The 21,465-nt window shown below is 37.6% G+C and overlaps 1 protein-coding gene across 6 annotated transcripts in view; it reads left to right on the forward strand.

The window, feature by feature from the left end:
* LOC132398520 (protein kinase C and casein kinase substrate in neurons protein 2-like) overlaps positions 1-21,465 on the forward strand; it is a 112,049-nt gene that overhangs the window by 61,230 nt on the left and 29,354 nt on the right. For all 6 annotated transcript variants that reach the window (XM_059978104.1, XM_059978107.1, XM_059978105.1 and 3 more), the window contains exons 2-6: positions 3,549-3,647; positions 12,381-12,537; positions 16,495-16,730; positions 17,445-17,600; positions 20,609-20,781. In XM_059978104.1, the coding sequence (XP_059834087.1) occupies positions 3,597-3,647; positions 12,381-12,537; positions 16,495-16,730; positions 17,445-17,600; positions 20,609-20,781 (773 nt within the window). In that variant the 5' untranslated portion in view covers positions 3,549-3,596. The remainder of the gene's footprint in view (positions 1-3,548; positions 3,648-12,380; positions 12,538-16,494; positions 16,731-17,444; positions 17,601-20,608; positions 20,782-21,465) is intronic.

Consider the following 21,465-nt stretch of genomic DNA (forward strand, 5'->3'; position numbering starts at 1 on the left):
TAAAGGAGTTGAACTGCTTATCCATTTGCCCAGGCATGGATATGTTGGTAGCTGATTTTCAACGCACATTGTGCATTTGAGTAAGTGATGCCATCTAATTGTTTGTGCTTGCTTGTATGACAGCATAGTTTTGAATCATTAACAAGGAAGCTACGAGATGTATTTTGTTGATTTATGTCAACAGTTTGTTGTCAGGCGTGATAAACATTGGCCATTTTGGTGTGAAAATGATAACAGTTTGCTTCAGGAATTGGTTTGTGAGTACGCCTGATGATAATTGGCTTTCAGTTCAAATACTTTGCTCTGCTGAAGTGTTTACAGATGTCATAGAACAGACCTGCTTAGAATAGCAGAATATTGTAGAATATGGTCTAAATTAGCACTATTAAAAGAAGCAATTCCTGACCTTTTTTTCCTCCTCTCACATTACCAAATTCCTAGTTAAGTAGAGAATCATCTGAATGACCCTGCTCTTTCCCTATCTGCTTTCTAATATATGTATTTCACCTAAGGCCCGGAAGAGATCCCAATGATCCAGACACCTTAAGCCAGGGGTCTTAACCTGGGATTCCATAAAACTTGTTTTTTAATGCATTAATAAAGAAGCAAATTTGTTTTTATATTTTGATAACTATTTCAATATAATTGGTTTCTTTTGTAATCCAGTGTATTTTTATATATTTAATACTTTGTTCTGAGAAAGGTTCTACAGGCTTCAGCAGTCTGCCATATGGGTCCATGCCATAAAAAAGGTTAAGAACCCCTGCCTTGCATTGCCACCTCCTTAGCCATTCAATTCCTCCGTCTTCCTATTCCTGTACTCATTAGTATATGACACAGGAGGTAATCCTGAGATTACAGTCCTAGAAGTCCTTTTTTAAATTTTGAATCAAACTCTCAATTCTCTGTGCAGGACTTTCTCTCTCTTTCTTGTGTGTCATTAGTACCAATGTAAAATGCTATTTGCTCCCTCTCCCATTTCAGAATGCTCCACACCCACTCTGAGACTCTGGCACCAGGGAGACAATGAGCCACCCTTGAGACTCACTATGAGACACAGAAGTGCCTATGTCCCCCTTGACTGTCAAGTCCCTATCACCACCACCACTCCAGATTTTGTCTTTCCCTCTGTACAACAAAGCCAAATCTGGTGATACTGCTTTGGGTGTTACTATCCTCAGAGGCAATTCCTCCCCCCTCTCCCCAAAGTGGTATACCAATTAGAGAGGAAAATAGCCATTCGGGGAACCAGCACTATCTTCCTTCCCTTCTTAGTATCCAGCCTGCTATATTATTGAATCTTTGGTGACCATTTAACTGAAGCTCATAAAACACTTTGTGATTCTAGTATGCTTCCCATGTGGTCTGAGAGGAACTACAGCTGGACATAGCTGTTAGGAATGCTTGACCTCTCCCTGATCTCCCACATTTCACAGAAGGAGCATTCCATTCCACTGACTGCCATTTCATGTTATTACTAGGTTTAAAAGAAAAGCATAGATATTATCTGATTATCACTCAGCTTTCTCGATTAAGCCTTCTTTGTCAAGGCCTCTGCATTTAGATTATAATCTCAGCACTTTGACCTTGAAACATATTTTCCAAAAAATTCCGCTCTGAGTTGTCAAGGTGTAGCATATGGCAACTACTGAAGACAGGTACATTGAGCCTCAATGCGTGGAGATACACAGGAGACCCATAAAGTAGCAATAATGTGTACTAATATTCATGACTATGCACTAATTATTAGCTTACAATGATTTTAAAATAATGGAAAATCCAGCTATTCTCACCAGTGGAATATTTAGAACATAGAACATGTACAGTACAGGAGCACGTCCTTCAGTCTACAAAATTTATGCCAGCTGTGTTGCCAATTGAAATTGAACTTGGTCTGTATCACTCTGACTTTGTGCCTGTTTACATACCTGTTTAAATGCCTCTTAAGTTTTGCCTACATATCTGCTTCCACTGCCTCCCCTGACAGTGTATTCCAGCCTCTTACCACTTTCTGCACATTTTTTAAAAATCCTCACAAATCTCCTTGAAACTTTCCTTCCCACCACCTTGAATCTATACCCTCTTGTATTTGACATTTCAACCCTGAGAGAAAGACTCTGAATATCCACCCTATGCCTCTCATAATTTTATAATCTCCTGTCAGGTAACCCATCAATGTTCAACACTTCAGGGAAGTCTATTCACCCTCTCCATGTAGCTAACAGTTGCTAATACAGGCAACTTCCCAATGTTGTGTTTTTTTTTGCATTCTCTCCAAAGCCTCCATAATGCTTTCTCCAATGCAGCAACTAGGAATATAATACATACAAGTACTCTAAGTGTGGCCTAACTAAATTTTTATACAGCTGCAGTATGACTTGTCCAAACCAATAAAGGCAAGTAATGCATTATTTACCACACAATCTACCTGTGTTGACACTTTCAGGGAGCTGTGGATTTGCACCCCAGGATCCCCCTGTATATCACTGTACCAAAGGATCCAGCCATTTACTGTACACCTCACACTTGTACTGATCAAACTCATCTGCTATTTCTCTGCCCATATTTCCAATTGGTCAAATCCAGCAGCTCCTAAGACAACTGTAACTCCAATTATTGCGTTATCTGTAAACTTACTAATCAGTCCACCAATACTTTTGTCCAAATTAGAGATCCTTGTACTGATCCCTGCAGAACACCGTGGGTCACTGATCTCCAGTTAAGAACAACACTCTTCCACCACTATTATGTTTCCAATGGCTAAACAAATTTTGAATGCAATCTAAAAACCTGTACATTTCCAAGTGCCTTAACCTTCTGGATCAGCCTACAATGAGGGACCTTGTTATGCCTTAATGAAGACAACATAGACAACAACATCCACTGCCTTACCTTCATCAAGCATTTTCATCAACTTCTCAAAAACAAGTCGATCAAGTTTTTAAGACATGCTCTGACGAGCACAATATGTTTACTCTTCATGCTGCTAATCACCTTCAACATTGTGTAAATCTTTCATTTGTATTGCTTTTAAATTGGGAACCTTTTTAACTGTTGTTGTTCTAGCTTGTAGTTTTGCTGAGATCATATACCTTTTTGAATTGGAAGTATTTCACAGTTCAAACTTGTCATGGAACACTCCCATTAAATCATATCATCTTTCTCCTCTAGTTTCACTTTTCACACCAGACGTGCTCAAATGATTTGGGCTTCATCTGCTCTTTGACTGACTCCAAACTAATGTACAGCTTTAACACTGATATAAGTTACTGGCAGAAATTCTCTTGCATTTTAGGAAATCTTTTCTATAGTTATGACAATCCTACATGTACTCTCAAATGTTATATCCTATAAATTTAATATTTTAGATTGAGTTTATTCATCTATTTAAATGGCATGCAGAATTGTCCCACTGTACTCAATTCAATAAAGAAATTTCAATATGAAAACACGTTCTACATCACAATAATGCTAGAAAGCTAATGGTATTGTTACTTTATGTGACATTTCTATTAACATACATTTTTCCACTTTGTTTTCAATTTTAGAAGATTTCTAACTGCCAGTTGATCTGCAAGAATAATATCAACACAATCATGTCATATGATGATTCAGTTAATGAAGCACCCAGTGACAGCTTCTGGGAGGTATGGTTGAACTGTTGCTTTGTATTTTTTTCCTATGTTTTGATCTTTCTTGAATCAGTTGGCTGAATATGTATCACAAATATACAAATATTTCCCACTTGATTATAAACTCACAAATGCAAATACCAGTACTTGATAATACACTCACCCCTTGTTAATCAGTAATATCTGATCAACAATTCTTAATTGCTTATAGCCCATACCTGTATGGAACATGTTGGTCAGTTTCCAGACCATTTGTGTCAATGGCTTCTGACTATGTAATATTACCACTGCTGACCCAGTAGAGAATGGGTTGTGTTTATATAGTTGTACCCTGTGTTTTCAGATTTGATCACTTCTTGTTATTGAAGTAGTTCTTGTATCAATGGTTATGCTATGACCATGCTATGCTATGAACTCTAACTATGGCACTCTACTCCCTTCGGTGTAATTCCTGGTATTCATAAAATTAGTCCACAAACTGAGTTAACTCAACTCTGATCTCTTTCTTGGGTGCTTCCAAATTTGCACACATGCTATAATCTTTTGAACCTGTCATATTCCATAATTAACTTCTTAAATATTACAATACTGTTGATTTTAATGGATTATTTGGGTATTTTCAGCTAGAAGCATTAAGATGGTATATTTATTCTGGGCAAAATCATTCTTAGCAAAATTTGTTATTTGTGAGCAGAATGTATTATGAATGACAGAAAATAGTAGTTAGCAGTGAACAAATGGATCAAGTAAAGTTGCTATCAATACTTAAGATTATGTTAGATATTGTACCAAACTGTATGCATCAAAAAGCATTTAGACTTTTGGGGGAAAATGTTGACAGTATGTAAAGAGAACATTTTGCTAAGTCTGCAAATTGTACAGTGATGTTCTGATTTGAATAATAAGTTTACATTAAAAAAAAAACCCCAGTGATTTCCTATATCTGATTTTTCAATGATTCTTTATCTGGCTCAACATGGAATGTTTGTGGTACTTCCTTTGTACTCACCAGAGCACTGGTTCCTACATTTCCTTTAAGACAACCTAGTTCATTGACATTTGTAATTGTATTATAGTACTGCCTAATAACTTTTTTTTAATTAAAATGTCCTGGACCAATAATTATTTAAAAACCTTTGTTTGGAAAATCTTCTAGTCCAACAGTACCAATATGTCAGATTGGTTTTTAGTAGTTACAGGAAAAAGTAAAAGCTGTTATGAAAAAGTAGCTAACAGACTTTTGATTCATCACAGTTGTTAGATATTTTGCAGTATCTTTGTAACCGAAAAGCTGTTAACTTTGTGCGAGCATCATAGACATGGCCTGCATTTATTGTCCTTACAGTTGTTAGGCCTTTTCAGAGAGCAATCACAAGTCAAGCATCTTGCTGTAGGTCTCTCTTCACATGTAAGCCAGACCAATGAAGAACATGTCTCTTGCTTTCTTAATTGTCATTAATGAATTGAGTGTATTCTAATTTTTGTTACTGGTTATAACAAATAAATTTAGATTTATTGACTACTAGTTTTGACTCATGTAAGAGGGGAGATATGCAAAACATGAAAAGCCTTATACAGGATTTCAGAATTACAGAATTTTAAGTGGAATTCTGAGTATAATGTTGGTTCTTCTTTTTTAAAGTAAGGATGTATTTGTTTTTGAAGTAAAGCCAAAAAAAAGCAAGTTGCATTAATTCCTAGAATAAATAAGTTGTCTAATGAAGAAAGATTGAATAGGTCAGGCCCATACTCATGGAACAAGAAAAATTAGACTTCATCATATTGATGCATATAAAATTGTGTATTAGGGTAATGATATAACAGGTTAGAAGCTTTTAAAGCTAGAGCATAAAATTTCTAGAAGGCTTTTGATAATGTCCCATAAAGGCTGTTGATCAACAAAGATACAGCAAGTAGAATTTGAGATGATACATAGATAAGACTATAAAGCCTATAAGACATGGGAGCAGAATTAGGTGGTTCGGCTCATCTAGTGTGCTCTGTTGTTTTATCATGGCTGATCCATTTCCCTCTCAATCTCATTCTCCTGCCTTCTCCCTGTAACCTTTCACGCTCTGACTTATCAAGAGTCTATCAATCTCTGCCTTATAACATGGTGGCATAGTGGTTAGCACAATACTTTTACAGTACCAAAGACCAGGTTCAATTCCTGCCACTGCCAGTAAGGAGTTTATCCATTCTTCCCATGACCACACGGGTTTTCTCTGGGTCTCTGGTTTCCCCCTCTCAGTTGATAGGTTTATTGTCCATAGTAAATTGTCCTGTGATCAGGCTGAGGTCGCTGGGCAGCGCAGCTCAAAGGGCCTATTCCGCACTGTATAGCAATAAAAAAATAAAATACACCCAATGATTTGGCCAACACATTCGCCTGTGGCAACAAATTCCACAAGTTCACCACCCGCTCATCTCCATTCTAAATGGATGTCCCTCTGTTCTGAGGTTGTGCTCTCTGGTCCTAGAGTCCCCACAAGAGGAAGTATCCTGACCAAATCCACTCTTTCTAGGCCTATCAACATTCCATAGGTTTCAGTGAGATTCCCCCCATTCTTCTGCATTCCAGTGAGTACCAGTCCAGAGCCATCAAATGATCATCATACAATGACTCTTTCATTCCCGGGATCACTTTCATGAGCTTCCTTTGAACCCTCTCCAATGTAAACACATCCTTTCTTAGCTAAGGGGCCCAAAACTTCTCTCATTTCTCCAAGTGAAATCTCACCAGTGCCTCAAAGCCTCAGCATTATATCCTTGTTTTTTATTCTAGTCCTTTCAAAAAGAATACTAACATTGCTTTTGCCTTTCTCACCACCAACTCAACCTGTTAAGTTAACCGTTAGGGAATCCTGCAGGAGGACTCCCAAGTCCCGTTACACCTCGGATTTTTGAATTTTCACCCTGTTTATAAAATAATTTACGCTCTTATTCCTTCTACCAACGTGCATGACCGTACATTTCCTGACACTGTATTCCATCTGTCACTTCCTTGCCCATTTGCTTAATCTGTCTTAAGTCCTTCTGTAGCCACCCTGCTTTCTCAGCATTACCTGCCTTTCCAACTATTTTCGTTTTGTCTGGAAACTTGGCCACAAAGCCATCAATTCCATACACCGACCCCTGTGGACACCACTAGTCACCGGCAACCAATCAGAAAAAGCTATGTTTATTCCCACTCTTTGTCTCCTGCCAATCAGCCAATGCTGTATCCATGCTAGTATCTTTCCTGTAATACTATAGGCTCTTATCTTGCTAAGCAGCCTCATATGTGGCACCTTGTCAAAGACCTTCTGAAAATCCAAGTGTACAACATCCACTGTTTCTTCTTTGTCTACTCTGCTTGTTATTTCCTCAAAGTATTCTAACAGATTTGTCAGGAAAGATTTTTCCCTCCCTTCTTGAAAAGTGGAGTTTGCAATTTCCTGGACCTCAGGGATCATCATTGCACTGCCTTCACAATCTCATTGGCTACTTCTTTTAGAACCCTGGGGTGCAGCCCACCTGGTCCAGGTATCTTATTTACCTTCAAATCCTTCAGCTTCTCAAGCACCTTCTCCCTGGTGAAGCAACTGTACTCATTTATTTTCCCTAACACTCTTGAATGTCCAGCATACTGCTAGTATCTTCCACAGTGAAGACTGATACAAAATACTTATTCAGTTTGTCTGCCATTTCCTTGTTCCCCATTACTACCTCTCCAGTGTCATTTTTCAGTGGTCCAATATCTATTCTTGCCTCTCTTTTACTCTTTATATACCTGAAAAGAATATTGGTATCCTCTTTTGATATTATTGGCTAACTTACCTTCATATTTCATCTTTTCCCTCTTATGGCTTTTTTTTTTAGTTGCCCTCTGTTAGATTTGAAAAGCTTCCAAATCCTCTTACTTCCCACTAGTTTTTTGCTATATTATCCATCTTCTTTTGATTTTATGTTGGTTTTGACTGCACTTGTCAGCCACAGTTGCATCATTCTGCCTTTAGAGTGCTTCTTTACATGTGGATTAAGATTTGGTTGTTGGACAGAAAGTAGAGTGGGAATGAACAGATCTGTATCAAGGATCTAGCTGAGTGGACAAAATGTCATATTTCCAAGTTGTTTGACAATGTTAAGTTAGATGTGATTATGAATAGGAAGAGTGTATAAAGATGCTTCAAGTGAATATTGAACAATCTGAGTGGGAAATTGAATATAAAATGCAAAATATGTTATCTATATTGCAGTTAACAGAATAGTATTTATTAAAAGGCAAGCAATTGGATAGTGCTGCTGTTCATAAGTTCATGATGTTGGGCTCTCTATAATTTTGATCTTTGTACATAAAAAAAGATGTAGTTGCTGATAAAGACTGGCAAAAACTCACTGAAATTTTTTCTGAGATAACAGATTTGCTGTAGGAGGAGAGATTACATAGTCATAGTTATACAACACAGAAATGGGCCTTTCACCCTAGCTTGTCTACCTTCGTTCCATTTGCCTTCATTCGGTTACTTTTCTGTAAACCTTTCCTATCCATGCAGCTGTTTAAATGTTGTCGTTATACTCATCTCTACCACTGCCTCTGGCAGCTCATTCCATACACCCACCACCCTCTGTGTGGAGAAACCGGATCCTCAGATCCCTTTTTAAGATTCCCCTCTCTTCATTAACCCAATGCCCTGTAGGTTTAGACACTCCTACCTTGGAAAAAGATTGACCATTTACCTTGTATATGCTCCTCATGCTTTTATAAACCTCTGTAAGGTTGCCCTGATTTTATAAGCCTCTCTAGGGTCACCTTCATCTTTCTACACTCCAGAGAAAACAATGCCAACCTATCCATTTTCTTATAAGTTAAACCATCCTGTCCTTGCAATATCCTTGTGAACTTTTTCTACACCTTTTCTAACTTAATGACATCATTCCTATGGCTAGGTGAATGGAACTGCTCACTATGTCTAAGTGTGCACTTATCAATGTCTCATACTACTGTAATATGAAATTCTGACAGTGCTCAGTGCCATGAACAACAAAAGCAAGTAGGCCGAACGGTGAGTATTTTTCCCCAGCCTGAGACGGGTAGGGCCAGTGAGCAGAATTTCATAACAATGGGTAGGCCGTTTCAAATTGAAATAAGGATACATTTCTTCACTAGAGGGTGGTGAATCTTTGGAATTTTCTATCCTAGCCCTACTGTGGAGGTTGTCTGGTTGTAGCCATTTGCATCAAACCCACCACTTTAAATTAACCACTTCTTTAGAGTTTACTATTGTTAATGAAGTTTGAATACTGTATTTGGAGTTTTTTAATCCTCTGCGGCACATTTTAGTCAAACTATCATCTCAGTTTCCTCTGTGGTGGCCTAAAGTATTTTGGGTGATGACTTCCTGCCAAATTGGTCGATGAATAAAAACACTTCTGATTCGCAGTTAGATGGTATTGGCCTTCTCTGTGCACAGTACTATGTTTATCAACATGGAGCGGAGAGTCAGTTTGTAAATCTGATGGGAGCAAAGGATGTTGGGAGTGGTGAGGATAAAGTGCCTCGGGAGGCATGTGGGATAGGTGGCAGAGAAGGAGTGCCAGTGGCAGGGGGTGGTGTGGGTATAGACACACCTGGTCTTAAGACACCAGGCAAGATTATTTGATGACAAACAATTGGTTTAGTGATCTTTTCAGAATGTCTTTTAGGTGCTTCCCCCTCCCTCCCTTCTGTCTTCCACTTTTTCCAACCATGATTCCCCTCTCTCTGCCCCCTTCCCACTCTCAGTCCATATCAGAGTCAGGTTTATCATCACTCACATATGTCATGAAATTTGGTTTATTTTATGGCAGTAGTACAGTGCAATACATAAAATTACTACAGTACTGTGATAGTCTTGGGCACAGTAACTATATATATGCTCATATGTGTATAACAGTTCCAGCTTGATGAACTCCTTGGCAAATGAATTCAGCTTCTGTTTTGTTCATGTTTCTGTCTTCTAGCACAATCCTAATATCACTTTGTTTGATAATTACCTTATGGTTCCCGTAAAGTTGGATAGTTGGTATGCTTTTGGAACCATGACCATGTTGTTGCCCAATCAACCCTTGCATGTTTGATCAACAAAATTTCAAACAACACAGTTTGATCCTTCCACTTGAGCCTTCAGCACATCTGGTAACAGGCTAGGTTGCACTTAATTTGCATGACATTTGACTTGATGCATATGTGGGCTTCATGTCCCTTAATTTTGCTCTGCAAATATTTAATCTTCATATTGCTCTGGCAGTTTATCTACATGTGGCTATAAAGTGCTTATGCTTAAAACATCTTTCTAATCCACTTTTAGTTCTTTGTCCAATTTTCATAATAGAGTTGTTCTGTTTATGTAGTTGGTGGCTATAATTGGTAGTTTTGCTTTTTTACCATCATGTAAAACTTCATAAAAATAACCAAAGAAGCCAAATTTAGTTGCAATTCTGTCAGTATGTGCCTCTGTAAACACGCAGATTGCAGTAATTGCCAAGTATTGAGAATACCACACACCAGTTAGATCTTTTTGGATTCTTGTCTGCTGTCTGGATTCGTTATTGCCAATCTTTGAGATAAAGACAAACAGCTGTTCTTGTTGGCAGCCCACAGAGGCAATAGCAAGTCTCAATGACGACTGTGTTGAGACCTCGTCTTAATCATCAGTTGTCCAGTAAGCTGAAATTATTTTCATCTGAACAGAGCAAGCAAAGTTTAGCCTAACCATATTCACAATATTGACCTGCATATTTTAGTCAGCATTACATCTAGGGAAAAATGGAAAAAGTTAGAAAGACACAGCAAGTTAGGCAACATTTTGTGGAGAGAGAAACAAAGTTAACATCAGTTGTTAAAGTAATAAAATGCTATTGGGGCTGGTTCATAGTTGAAGGCAATTAGAAATGGAATTTAGAAGGGCGGCACTGTAGTGTAGCAGTTAGCATAATGCTATTAAGCACCAGCAACTCGGGTACAATTCCACTGCTGTCTGTAAGGAGATGTTCTCTGCGTGACTGTGTGAGTTTCCTCTGGGTGCTCCGGTTTCCTTCCATATTCCAAAGATGAACAGGTTAGTAGGTTAGTTGGCCTTATGGGTGTAATTGGGTGGTGTCTATCATTGAACCAGAAGAGTCTGTTCCTGTGCTGCATCTCTAAATAAATAAACAGACAAAAAAAATAAATAACATGCCGGCATTATAATTGTATGAACGCAGCAGTTGATGGTGCAAATTTATTTGGGCAAGTGGATTATTTCTATGCTTTAGCTCACTGCAATTTGTTTTTAAGAAGTTGAATTAGTCTTGTAGATGGATGACCTTAGAGTTAATGTTCTGGCACGAGCAAGAAAAGTTGGTTATCTGAAACTGCTGAAGTCAATGATGAGTCCTTAGTGCTGCAACAAAACTTGATGGAAAATTAAATTGTGTTCCTTGAATTTATTTTGGGCTTCCTTGGAATAGCTCAGGAAGCCAAAGAAAAGTAGTCAGAGTTAGATAGAAAAATAAAATCACATGCTTAAAGTCACTAATATAATTGTTGAATTTAAGATCATCCACCTGTAACATTAATTTCTTGTTTCTCTTTGCTTGATCTGGGTATTGCTAGCATTTTTTCTTACCTCTATGTTTCAACTATTGTGATTTGCCTCCTTACAATTCTGGACTTGTGAGAGGTGGATCACTAGACAGCTCTGAAAGCATTGTGTTCCTGGGAACATTTCTGTCTCTATCCTATCACAGACATTCCAATTTATTCTCCTCTCTCCCTCCCTCTCACCATCCCCACAACTTAAAACATATTTGTTTTCTGACATCAGTTCTGAAAGGTCACAGACCTGAAACATCAACTCTGTAGTTCTCTATATTAATGCTGAACTGATAAACAATTCCAGCACTTCGATTTTATTTTAGGTAACCAGCATCTGCAGTTATTCAGAGGCAAGTTTCGCTTATAATTTGCATTCATGTGAAGTGAATGGTTTTATAAAACTAGATTTAAAGTAAATTGATGTAAAATTTATTATAAAGATCTTTCTGTCATGTTCATTTGCAATAGATTGGCACTTTTTACTACATTCAAAATATTATTTCCCAAAATGGAATAGAATTGGCTTTCGTCCTCATTTGCCCATTGCTATTTTAAAGAACAGGTTATTTGTGCTAAAAATTTCATGAACATCAAAGCCAATCAGATGATTTAGTTTGTTTTGAAATTGCTGGCTATAAAATGCAGAATTCCCTTACTCATAAATGAAATTGAATCTGTTATGCTCATATGTAAAGCCAGAGTGTTGGTTTATTGTTTCAAGTTGGATAGGTAAGCAGGTTTAGCAGGTTATGGGCCAGATACTGGCAAATGGGACGAGTTTGGATGGGGCATCTTAGTTGACGTGGGCCAGTTGGACCAAAGGAACTATTAACATACTGTTTAGCTCTATGACTCTTAAGTAAAGGTGAGACCTTATTATTAACAGTATTTTCTCAGTACTACACTAATGAGACATGTTTCTACAGCAGATTCAGAAGCAGATTGTTACTACTGCAGCTTGGGCAGCATCTGTGATATGAGTTTATGTTGAGAGAGAGAGGTAGAACACTCTCCACAGATGCTGCCTGACAGTCTGAGCATTCCTTGTGCTTTGTTTTACCTTTAAAGTGCTAAATGTATTCACATAATAATTTGCAGAGAAACGTTGTTACTAAACAATATTCATTTATTTTGCCCCTTGCTGTCTATAGGTTGGGAACTATAAGCGCTCTGTAAAGCGCATTGATGATGGCCACAGACTCTGTAATGACCTTATGAATTGCCTCCATGAACGAGCTCGTATAGAGAAGGGTTATGCTCAACAGCTTACCGAATGGGCCAAGAGATGGAAACAGCTATTGGAGAAAGGTAAATATAGAATTCCCAATTCATCATCGTTTCCATCAGGAGGAATAGAAAGAGTTTTATTTGTGCATTGAATCAATTGTACTTTCATATTTCTTGGATGAAAATTTGTTTTTGAAGCTTATTTTTACTAGTATATGTTGGGCTAAACCATGCAAATTAGCTGAAACAGTGCAGAAAGTTGGGCTGGTCAATTAACCAGCAGGCACTTGATGTAAATAAAAATTAACATTTTTTTATTTAAAAAATTTTGTTAACAAAAACTCCATCTCTTTAAGAAAAAAAAATGAGTACTCTATGTATTACCTTTGGGTTTTTAACCCAGGTGATTCCGTGTTGATTAAATTTATAATCCGTAGCTGCTTCAGGCATCAATGGGAATTGATGGAAGTCTGTATCAAATATGCACGGAACTCTGACTCATTGGAAGCTACGCAAATGGTTTCAGTGAGTTCATTTTTGCAGTACATGGAACCCAAGCTGTGCTTCTTTCTATCTAGAAAAAAAGCACTCCATTCTCTGAGGACAGCCATGCCATGTTTCTTCTGTTCCTTCTCTTTTTCTGCCGGTCTGCTTATTACCACACAGACAGAGACCATTCAACCCATTTTGTCCACACTGGCTCCTAGCAGAGTAATTCCATCAGTCTCGTTTCCCTTTTGTCTCCCTGTGATCCTGAAAATCCCCTCTCTCAATCCCATCAACTCTCTTTGATTCTTTGGCCCGTATCTACACTGGGGATAATATATTGTATCCAGTTAACCCATTGCGTGTCTTTGGGATGTGGCAGGAAACCAGAAGACTTGTCATAGGGAAAATATGTAAACTCTACACAGATTCTACTTGGATCCAGAATGAACCCACATTGCCTGAACTGGGAGGTAGGAGCACTGATTCCTGTACCATTGTGCCATCTTTCTCCGCACTGTGCCACTTTTCAGTTACAAAGGGGTAGAAATGAGCACATGATTACAGGAGTGATGTAGAGGTGCTGAAGGGTAAGCTGCCTCATGTTAAGTACCTCCTACATCTTTGTTAAAGCTAGAGAATGCAATGTTCAACCTGAAGGGCTTCCTGTAATGGCCACTGTTCAGTCTTTGGGACCACTCTACTCTCTGCTTCCTTTTAAATTCAGTTTATTAAACTGCATCATTAATGTTTGAACAGCTAGACTGAAGGATTTGCTTGCACCATTCACAATATTGAAACTTAGTGGATCATACAACATTCTGTTGTAAAGAAAAACTTGTATTGCTTAATAGTTGTAGGAATGCCCTTAATTTTTATGTTCTCGTCTTCAACTTTCTTTGTAAAATGAATACAAAAACTGTATTCTATGGTTGCATTTATAATTATATTGTTAAGTTTAAAAAGTCAAAACATCTCGTAATCTCAGCAAGATGCCATTTTACTAGTTCTCCACACAGCTTTGGAGCAGCTAGATGAGCAAAACATAAGTCAAACTGCTTTTTATTAATTACAGCTCGGCATTCAGCAGCACCATCACCCACTACTAATCAACAAACTTCAAATCTTGGGCCTCTGTACCTCCCTCTGCAACTGGATCCTCCACTTCCTTATCAGGGGACAACAATCAGTGCAGATTATTAACAACATTTCCTTGCTGACAATCAACACAGGCTTATCTCAATGATGAATGCTGAGCCCACTGTTCTACTCTCTCATGAAAGTGTGGCACAGCTTTAACGCTATCTACAAATTCATCTGTGACAGCACTAATGTTGGCAGAATTTCAGATGGCGATGAGGTGTACATGAGTGAGATAGATCAGCTGGTTGAGTTGTGTCAAAACTTCAACAAATTCAAGGAATTGATTGTGGACTTCAGGAAGGGAAATTGGGGAAACACGCACACCAGTCCTGATTGAGGAGTCAGTGGTGGAAAGTAAGAGCAGTTTTAAATTTTTGGACATCAACATCTCAAATTTTTGGACATCTTTCCTGCACCCAACAAACTGATGCAGTCGTACAGAAGTCACATCAGTGGCTCTACTTCATTAGGAGTTTGAAGAGATTTGGTACAGAATGTCACCAAAGACTCTTGCAAATTTCTACAGATGTACAGTGGAGACCATTCTGGTTGGTTGCATCATGGCCTGGTATAGCACATACAATGCACAAGATCACAAGAGACTGCAGAAGGTTGTATTTCAACCAGTCAATCACAGCCACAACCCTCCCTACTATCAAGGAGATTATCAAGAGGCAATGCCTCAAGAAGGTGGCACCCACCATTAAAGGCCCTCACCATCTGGGACATGCACATTTTCTATTTCTACAATTAGGGAGGAGGCACAGGAGCCCAAAGACTCACATTCAACATCTCTAAAACAGCTTCTTCCCCTCCATCAGACTTCTGAATAGATCATGAACACTAGCTTGTTTCATCTTTTGCACTATTTATTTATTTTGTAACTTATAGTGATTTTTAGGTCTTCCTGAGTATTGCTGCCGCAAAACAACAAGTTTCATGACATCTCAGTGATAATAAACCTGGTTTTAATTCTGGCATTTTTTTTTCACCTACCATTCAAAACTAGTATTTAGTCAATTGTGTGGTTTAAGATTGTGATTATATCATAATTACTATTTAATAGCATTATGTTCGCCTGAGTGACATTCAAAACTGCAACCTTTTGTACTGGTTCAGGTTACTTGCAAATCAATCACTTGCTCAGGCTGAAATTGAAAGACTTTGCACTGCATAATTCTACATGTTGCTTGACTTCTAACATATAAATGTATAACTACTACTTATCAGCATTAAAAATACTGAAACCTTTAATTTAAGAAACTGATGAAGACTCTAAAGAACTGTATAGGTCTTTAAGTCATTAATTTTGAATCAAGTTGCACGCAGATGGAGATAAGCCCATTTTCAACCTTATTATTTAAGGTTGGGGAGTATATTAACTGGTTGCATCATGGCCTGAGATAGAAACACCAAGGCCATTGAATGGAAAATCCTACATAAAGTAGTGTATAATGCCCTCTTTTCCATTGAGTATATCTACATGGAGCGCTATCACAGGAAAGCAACATCCATTATTAAGGACCTCGGCCATGCAGATCATGTTCTCTTCTCGCTTCTGCCATCAGGAAGAAGGTACAGGAACCTCAGGACCCACATTACCTGGTTCAGGATCAATTATTAACCCCCAACCATCAGGCTCTTGAACCAGAGGGGGAAATTTCACTTGCCCCATCATTGAACTGTGGACTCACTTTCAAGGACTCTTCATCTCATGTTCTCGATATTGCTTATTTTTTCTTTGTAGATATACAGTTAAAGTCTGTCCCGAGCCTTATAGGCTCATCAGGCTGGTTCTTATGCCATTTTCCATGGCGTGAAGTGACTGAGAGTCCAAGGTTAACCCCCAGCATTTTCAGCTGGGTGCAATGTGTGGTTAAGTGCCTTGCTCAAGGACGCAACACGCTGCCTTGCTGGGGATCGAACTCACGTCCTTCAGGTTGCTAGTCCAACGTCTTAAGCACTTGGCCATGCGCCACATGTAAATATACAGTTAGTTCTCTTTTGCACATTGACTGTCCATCCCCATCATGCTGGGTGTGGTCTTTCATTGATTCTTGTTTTTCTTGGACTTGCTGTGTATGCCCACAAAAAAAGACATCTCAGGGTTGTATATTGTGACACATATGTTCTTTGATAATAAATTTACTTTGAACTTTATTAATACAACTGAATTGTGTTACCACTCTGTATATCAAAAAAATACATGCTTTTAAAGTAAAAATTCACAATGATTTGACCCTTCTCTTGACCATATTTTGTCCTTTCTGTTCAAATCCTGAATTATCTCTTGAATATTTCAATGTTTTTGATAAAATTGAAGATAAGATTGTTGACAGCTGTTAATATTTTGCAAATTGGCTCATATAATTGTTCAAACAGGTTTATTGATTGGTGTCATCTTTGCAGGTCCGCAATATGGTTCTTTGGAAAAAGCTTGGGTATCATTAATGACTGAAGCAGAAAAAGTCAGTGAGCTGCATCTGGAGGTCAAGAGTGCATTGATGAATGACGACTTTGAAAAGATCAAGAATTGGCAGAAGGAGGCCTACCATAAACAAATGATGGCAGGCTTCAAAGAAACCAAGGAGACAGATGATGGATTCCGTAAAGCACAAAAGCCATGGGCCAAAAAGCTGAAAGAGGTAGGGAGAAACAGATCTGTCAAAATAAATTGATTAAAATTGGTAATGTACAAATTTCTCTAGAGGTATTCTGGACAGTACATTTGAAACAAATTTCCAGATTTAATGGGGAAACTAAAAGTGGAGGTAGGGGGGCAGGGAAGGAAAGTTTTTCTCGTGTTTGATAATTAAAACTGAACTGTTTCTAAGTGAAATTAATAGAGAATCAGTAACAAGTTCCTTGTCCATTCTTTTGAGATCCAGACATCATGGGTTTAGGATCAATGCAGAGCTTAATTTGCTTTACATTGTGGCCTTAAGGACAGTCACCACGATTCTCCGTGAGCCTTTCGTGATTGGTTTGATTTGCCTTTGAATAAGTTTGACTTTTAATGGTGATGTCAATGCACATTGAAAGCACTTTGCATCCATTCCTAGTTATAATATGAATTTAAGGGAATAAAAGAGACATTTCCCAGAACAAGATATATTGGATAAAGACAAAATATATGGAGGGCAGGGGCTTGTTTGGAGCAGAGACACTGTTGCTTCAAATGCTATGTAATTTTAGTTTTATTTTGCCATTATAATATGAATATATTAAAAATGCTGCAGTGTTTTTGAAACATCAGTCCTGATTTGACAGGTGCTACAGTTTATTACTCAAGTGTTTGTTAAATGTTTTCTTTAAAAAAAAGTTTCATGACAGCCAAACAACTTTATTTTCTTTATAAGGTGGAAGCTGCCAAGAAAGCCTATCATGCAGCTTGTAAAGAAGAGAAATTAGCAATATCCAGAGAAACAAACAGTCGGACAGAATCAAACACAAATACAGAACAGTTGAAGAAATTGCAGGATAAAGTTGAAAAATCTAAGCAAGATGTTCAGAAGGTAAAGCTGCCTTACAACTAATATTCAAGATTCAGTCAAATAGAAGTGTATATACATAGTATAAAACAGTATTGACAAGGAACCAGACTATGTTCAGTTAATCCCAATTTAGTCAACTCTACAAAATCTCCCTCAATGATAGATAAGCGCTGATGGTCAGTCTTTAAAAAAAAAGTACATGCAGGAATGTACTTGGTGTGTTTATGTAATATCACTTTGCTTTGTTACTTTTATGCTGATTTTGAGGCATGTTTTATAAAATCGAATTCAACAAATATGATGACTAACAACACACACAAAATGCTGGTGGAACACAGCAGGCCAGGCAGCATCTATAGGGAGAAGCACTGTCAACGTTTCAGGCCAAGACCCTTCATCAGGACTAAAACTGCTTCCAGGATACTTTTAAGGGAAGGAAAGTTTCTATCCCAATCACACTAGACATTTGTGGTTCAAATCCCATCATATGTACTTGACAATGCAATTGAGTGTCAGTTTGACCTCATTGTACTTACCAACTCACATTTAGCAGCTGTTACCTTCTAATCCCTTCAACACAGTCCTTTAGTTTAATCTGGTCCAGAGTTGGAGGCAATGTGTGCCAGGACTATCAGTGTGAATAAAAGTGATTCATTATTCTTACTGCATAAGAGAGAAATTAAGTGGTAACAGAAATAATTTACATAAATTTGGCCCACACAAGTCAGGGGTGATGAACCAAAGCATACATGCCCAAGATGACATGTTCAAGAAACACTTGGTAGCATGTGGCGTGCAATGCAGCCCCTGAAATCATTAAACCCAGCCATAATAATGATTATCTTTACTGCCAGATGCAGCATCAGATGATTTTTTTTTTCAAGAACCTGAGAGCAGTGAGATGTTTTCATAGGAATCAGAATCAGGTTAATTATCACCAGCATGTGACGTGAAATTTGCTAACTTAGCAGCAGTACGATGCAATATATAAGACAGAAGGAAAAAACAAAATAAAATAATTAGAATAAATAACTAAATCAATTACTGTATACATATATAGAATAGATTAAAAATTGTGCAGAAAATCAGAAACACTCTATATTTAAGAATTGAGGTACTGTCCAAGGGTTCAATGTCCATTTAAGAATCAGATGGCAGAGGGGAAGAAGCTGTTTCTGAATCGCTGAGTATGTGCCTTCAGGATTCTGCACATCCTACCCGATGGCAACAGCGAGAAAAGGGCATGCCCTGGGTTCTGGAGGTCCTTAATAATGGACACTCTCTTCCTGAGACTCCGCTCCTTGAAGATGTCTTGGGTACTTTGTAGGCTAGTACTCAAGATGGAGCCGATTAAATTTACAACCCTCTACAGCTTCTTTTAGTCCTGTGCAGTAGCCCCTCCATACCAGACAGTGATGCAGCCTGTCAGAATGTTCTTTACGATACAATTATAGAAGTTTTTGAGTGTATTTGTTGGCATACCAAATCTCTTCAAACTGCTAATGAAGTATAGTCACTGCCTTGCCTTCTATATATAACTAGATCGATATGTTGGGACCAGAAACTGCCCACTCTCTCCGCTTCTAACCCCTCTATGAGGATTGGCATGTGTTCCTTTGTTTTACCTTCCAGAAGTCCACAATCAGCTCTTTCATCTTAGTGACGTTGAGTAAAAGGTTGTTGTTGTGACACCACTCCACTAGTTGGCATATCTCACTCCTGTACGCCCTCTCATCACCACCTGAGATTCTACCAACAATGGTTGTATCATCAGCAAATTTATAGATGGTATTTTGAGCTATGCCTTGTCACACAGTCATGGGTATATAGAGAGTAGAGCAGTGGGCTAAGCACACACTCCTGAGATGCACCAGTGTTGATCGTCAGTGAGGAGAAGGTGTTATCACCTCACACCAGCTTGGTGCCAAGCTAGACTGTTGTGAAAACATGTTATGTTGGATGGTATGTTTTGAAATCCTTTCAGATTGAATGTACACATCTGATAGTAAATGTTGAGCCCGTTGGTATTGGCTTTGCTCTGCTTATATTTTTTTCTTTTGTCATTTGTGAATAAACACTAGATAATCAGTGACTACTTTAAGTAGCTTAGCACCTCCATGAATATTCATGTGAGTTATTTCAGTAATTAACTCAGTTGTCTAGTTATAAGAGTAGACTTACTGATGAAATTACTGCTACATGCATAGGTCTTAAAACAACCAACTTTTAAATATTTGTAATTGTTACTGCAACAACAAAAGTCTCATTGAGTAAAGTGCTTAATTTGCCTGATGTTTTATGAAAATGCATCAAATCTTATAATTTCACATTCACGTTTCTTATATTGAATTTGAGTGAAATAACAATACTGTTTAGAAATTGTTACTTTTTCCATTGTCCTTTTAAAAGGTTAATATTAATAATTTTGAGCAGGTTTTCTAAATGCTTCACTTATTTCAGTCTGTCTCTCTTACACTTTTATTCATAGAAAAACAACGAATACCATAAATAAGCAACAGCTTTCATTTTTCTTTTTTTTAAAAAAAAGTCCATAATTATTGTTATTAATTTATTAATCAATAATCTCTCTCAAAATTAACGTGACATGTGAGAGAATTCACTCACACATCATCTCTACAGAGAGTGAGAACTGTTGTATACATCTCTGATACGAAATGGAACCATTGAACCACCGACAGTTTGGGCATACTCCCTCAAAAAGGTTTGCCACCCCTAGTCTATCTGTTGAAGCTACAATAGTCATAACATTGACTGGAACAACTATTAAACAGAGATGTAAAATTGAATAACCTAATTTGGGCAGTAAAATATACAGTTCATTTTCTCATTCTCAATGTTAAATAATAAAAGCTCTCTCAAAATATAACCATGTGCATTTTAATAGAAATATGTAAATACTGTAAACTAGTAATTTCATTTAGTCCTACTTGTGTATTTCACAAATTATACCGGTTGGCTTATGAAATATCAACCGATCTGCCTTTCTCAATTGATTTCATATCTTCCAGACAAAGGAGAAGTATCTAAAAAGTATAGAAGAGTTAAATAAATGTACACCACAATATATGGAAAATATGGAACAAGTTTTTGAGCAATGTCAACAGTTTGAAAAAAAACGATTAGATTTCTTTCAAGAGGTCCTTTTGGGGGTTAAACAGCATCTTGACCTATCTGCCACCAGGTAAGGATTAAAATATGCTTGGTATGAAATAGAACTGAAAAACTTAAAATATCACCTCAATTAAATTCCAAATAAATTGAAGTGGTATTTTAAGTGACCACTAAAATTTACTGAAGGAATATTGTTTCAAAACATTTTACAGTTAGTAAGAATGGTGAAGTTAGATTGAAATATAAAAGTAATATGAGCAGAGAATTAGACACTATTAGTCTATTAAGAGATCATTTGGAGCTGCCCTCTAAGGTAATCTGTAAAGAAGAAGAGGTTAAGGAATTAGGACAGGTGTGAATTTAAATTTTGTTGTTTACTGTGACTAGAAAAAGGAGGCTTTGGGATTATTTTGTCATATGTCAAGTAACAGCAGATCTGCTGAAGTATAGATGAAAGGCAAATGATATTATAGAGTTTAAAGTAGTTAATTTTAGTGACGGTTATGTGTCTGTGGCTCATCTGAAAGTCAAAATGCCCAAAATCTGGCCTTGTTTCATAGTTGTCAGGTTGAGGAATGGAGGCTATTTTTTGGGGAAGTTTGGCATAGACTAAGGACAGTGGTTTTGGCTTTCCTGATATACAGTACGTTGAAGAAAATTTCACCATATCTGCCATAGGATGTTTGATAAGCAGACAGAAGAATCAGCAGGAGTGGTGTTAAGGTATATTTCAGTGTTGTAAATGAAAATGTAG

This window comes from Hypanus sabinus, chromosome 8, assembly GCF_030144855.1.
Source record: "Hypanus sabinus isolate sHypSab1 chromosome 8, sHypSab1.hap1, whole genome shotgun sequence".
Taxonomy (NCBI): domain Eukaryota; kingdom Metazoa; phylum Chordata; class Chondrichthyes; order Myliobatiformes; family Dasyatidae; genus Hypanus; species Hypanus sabinus.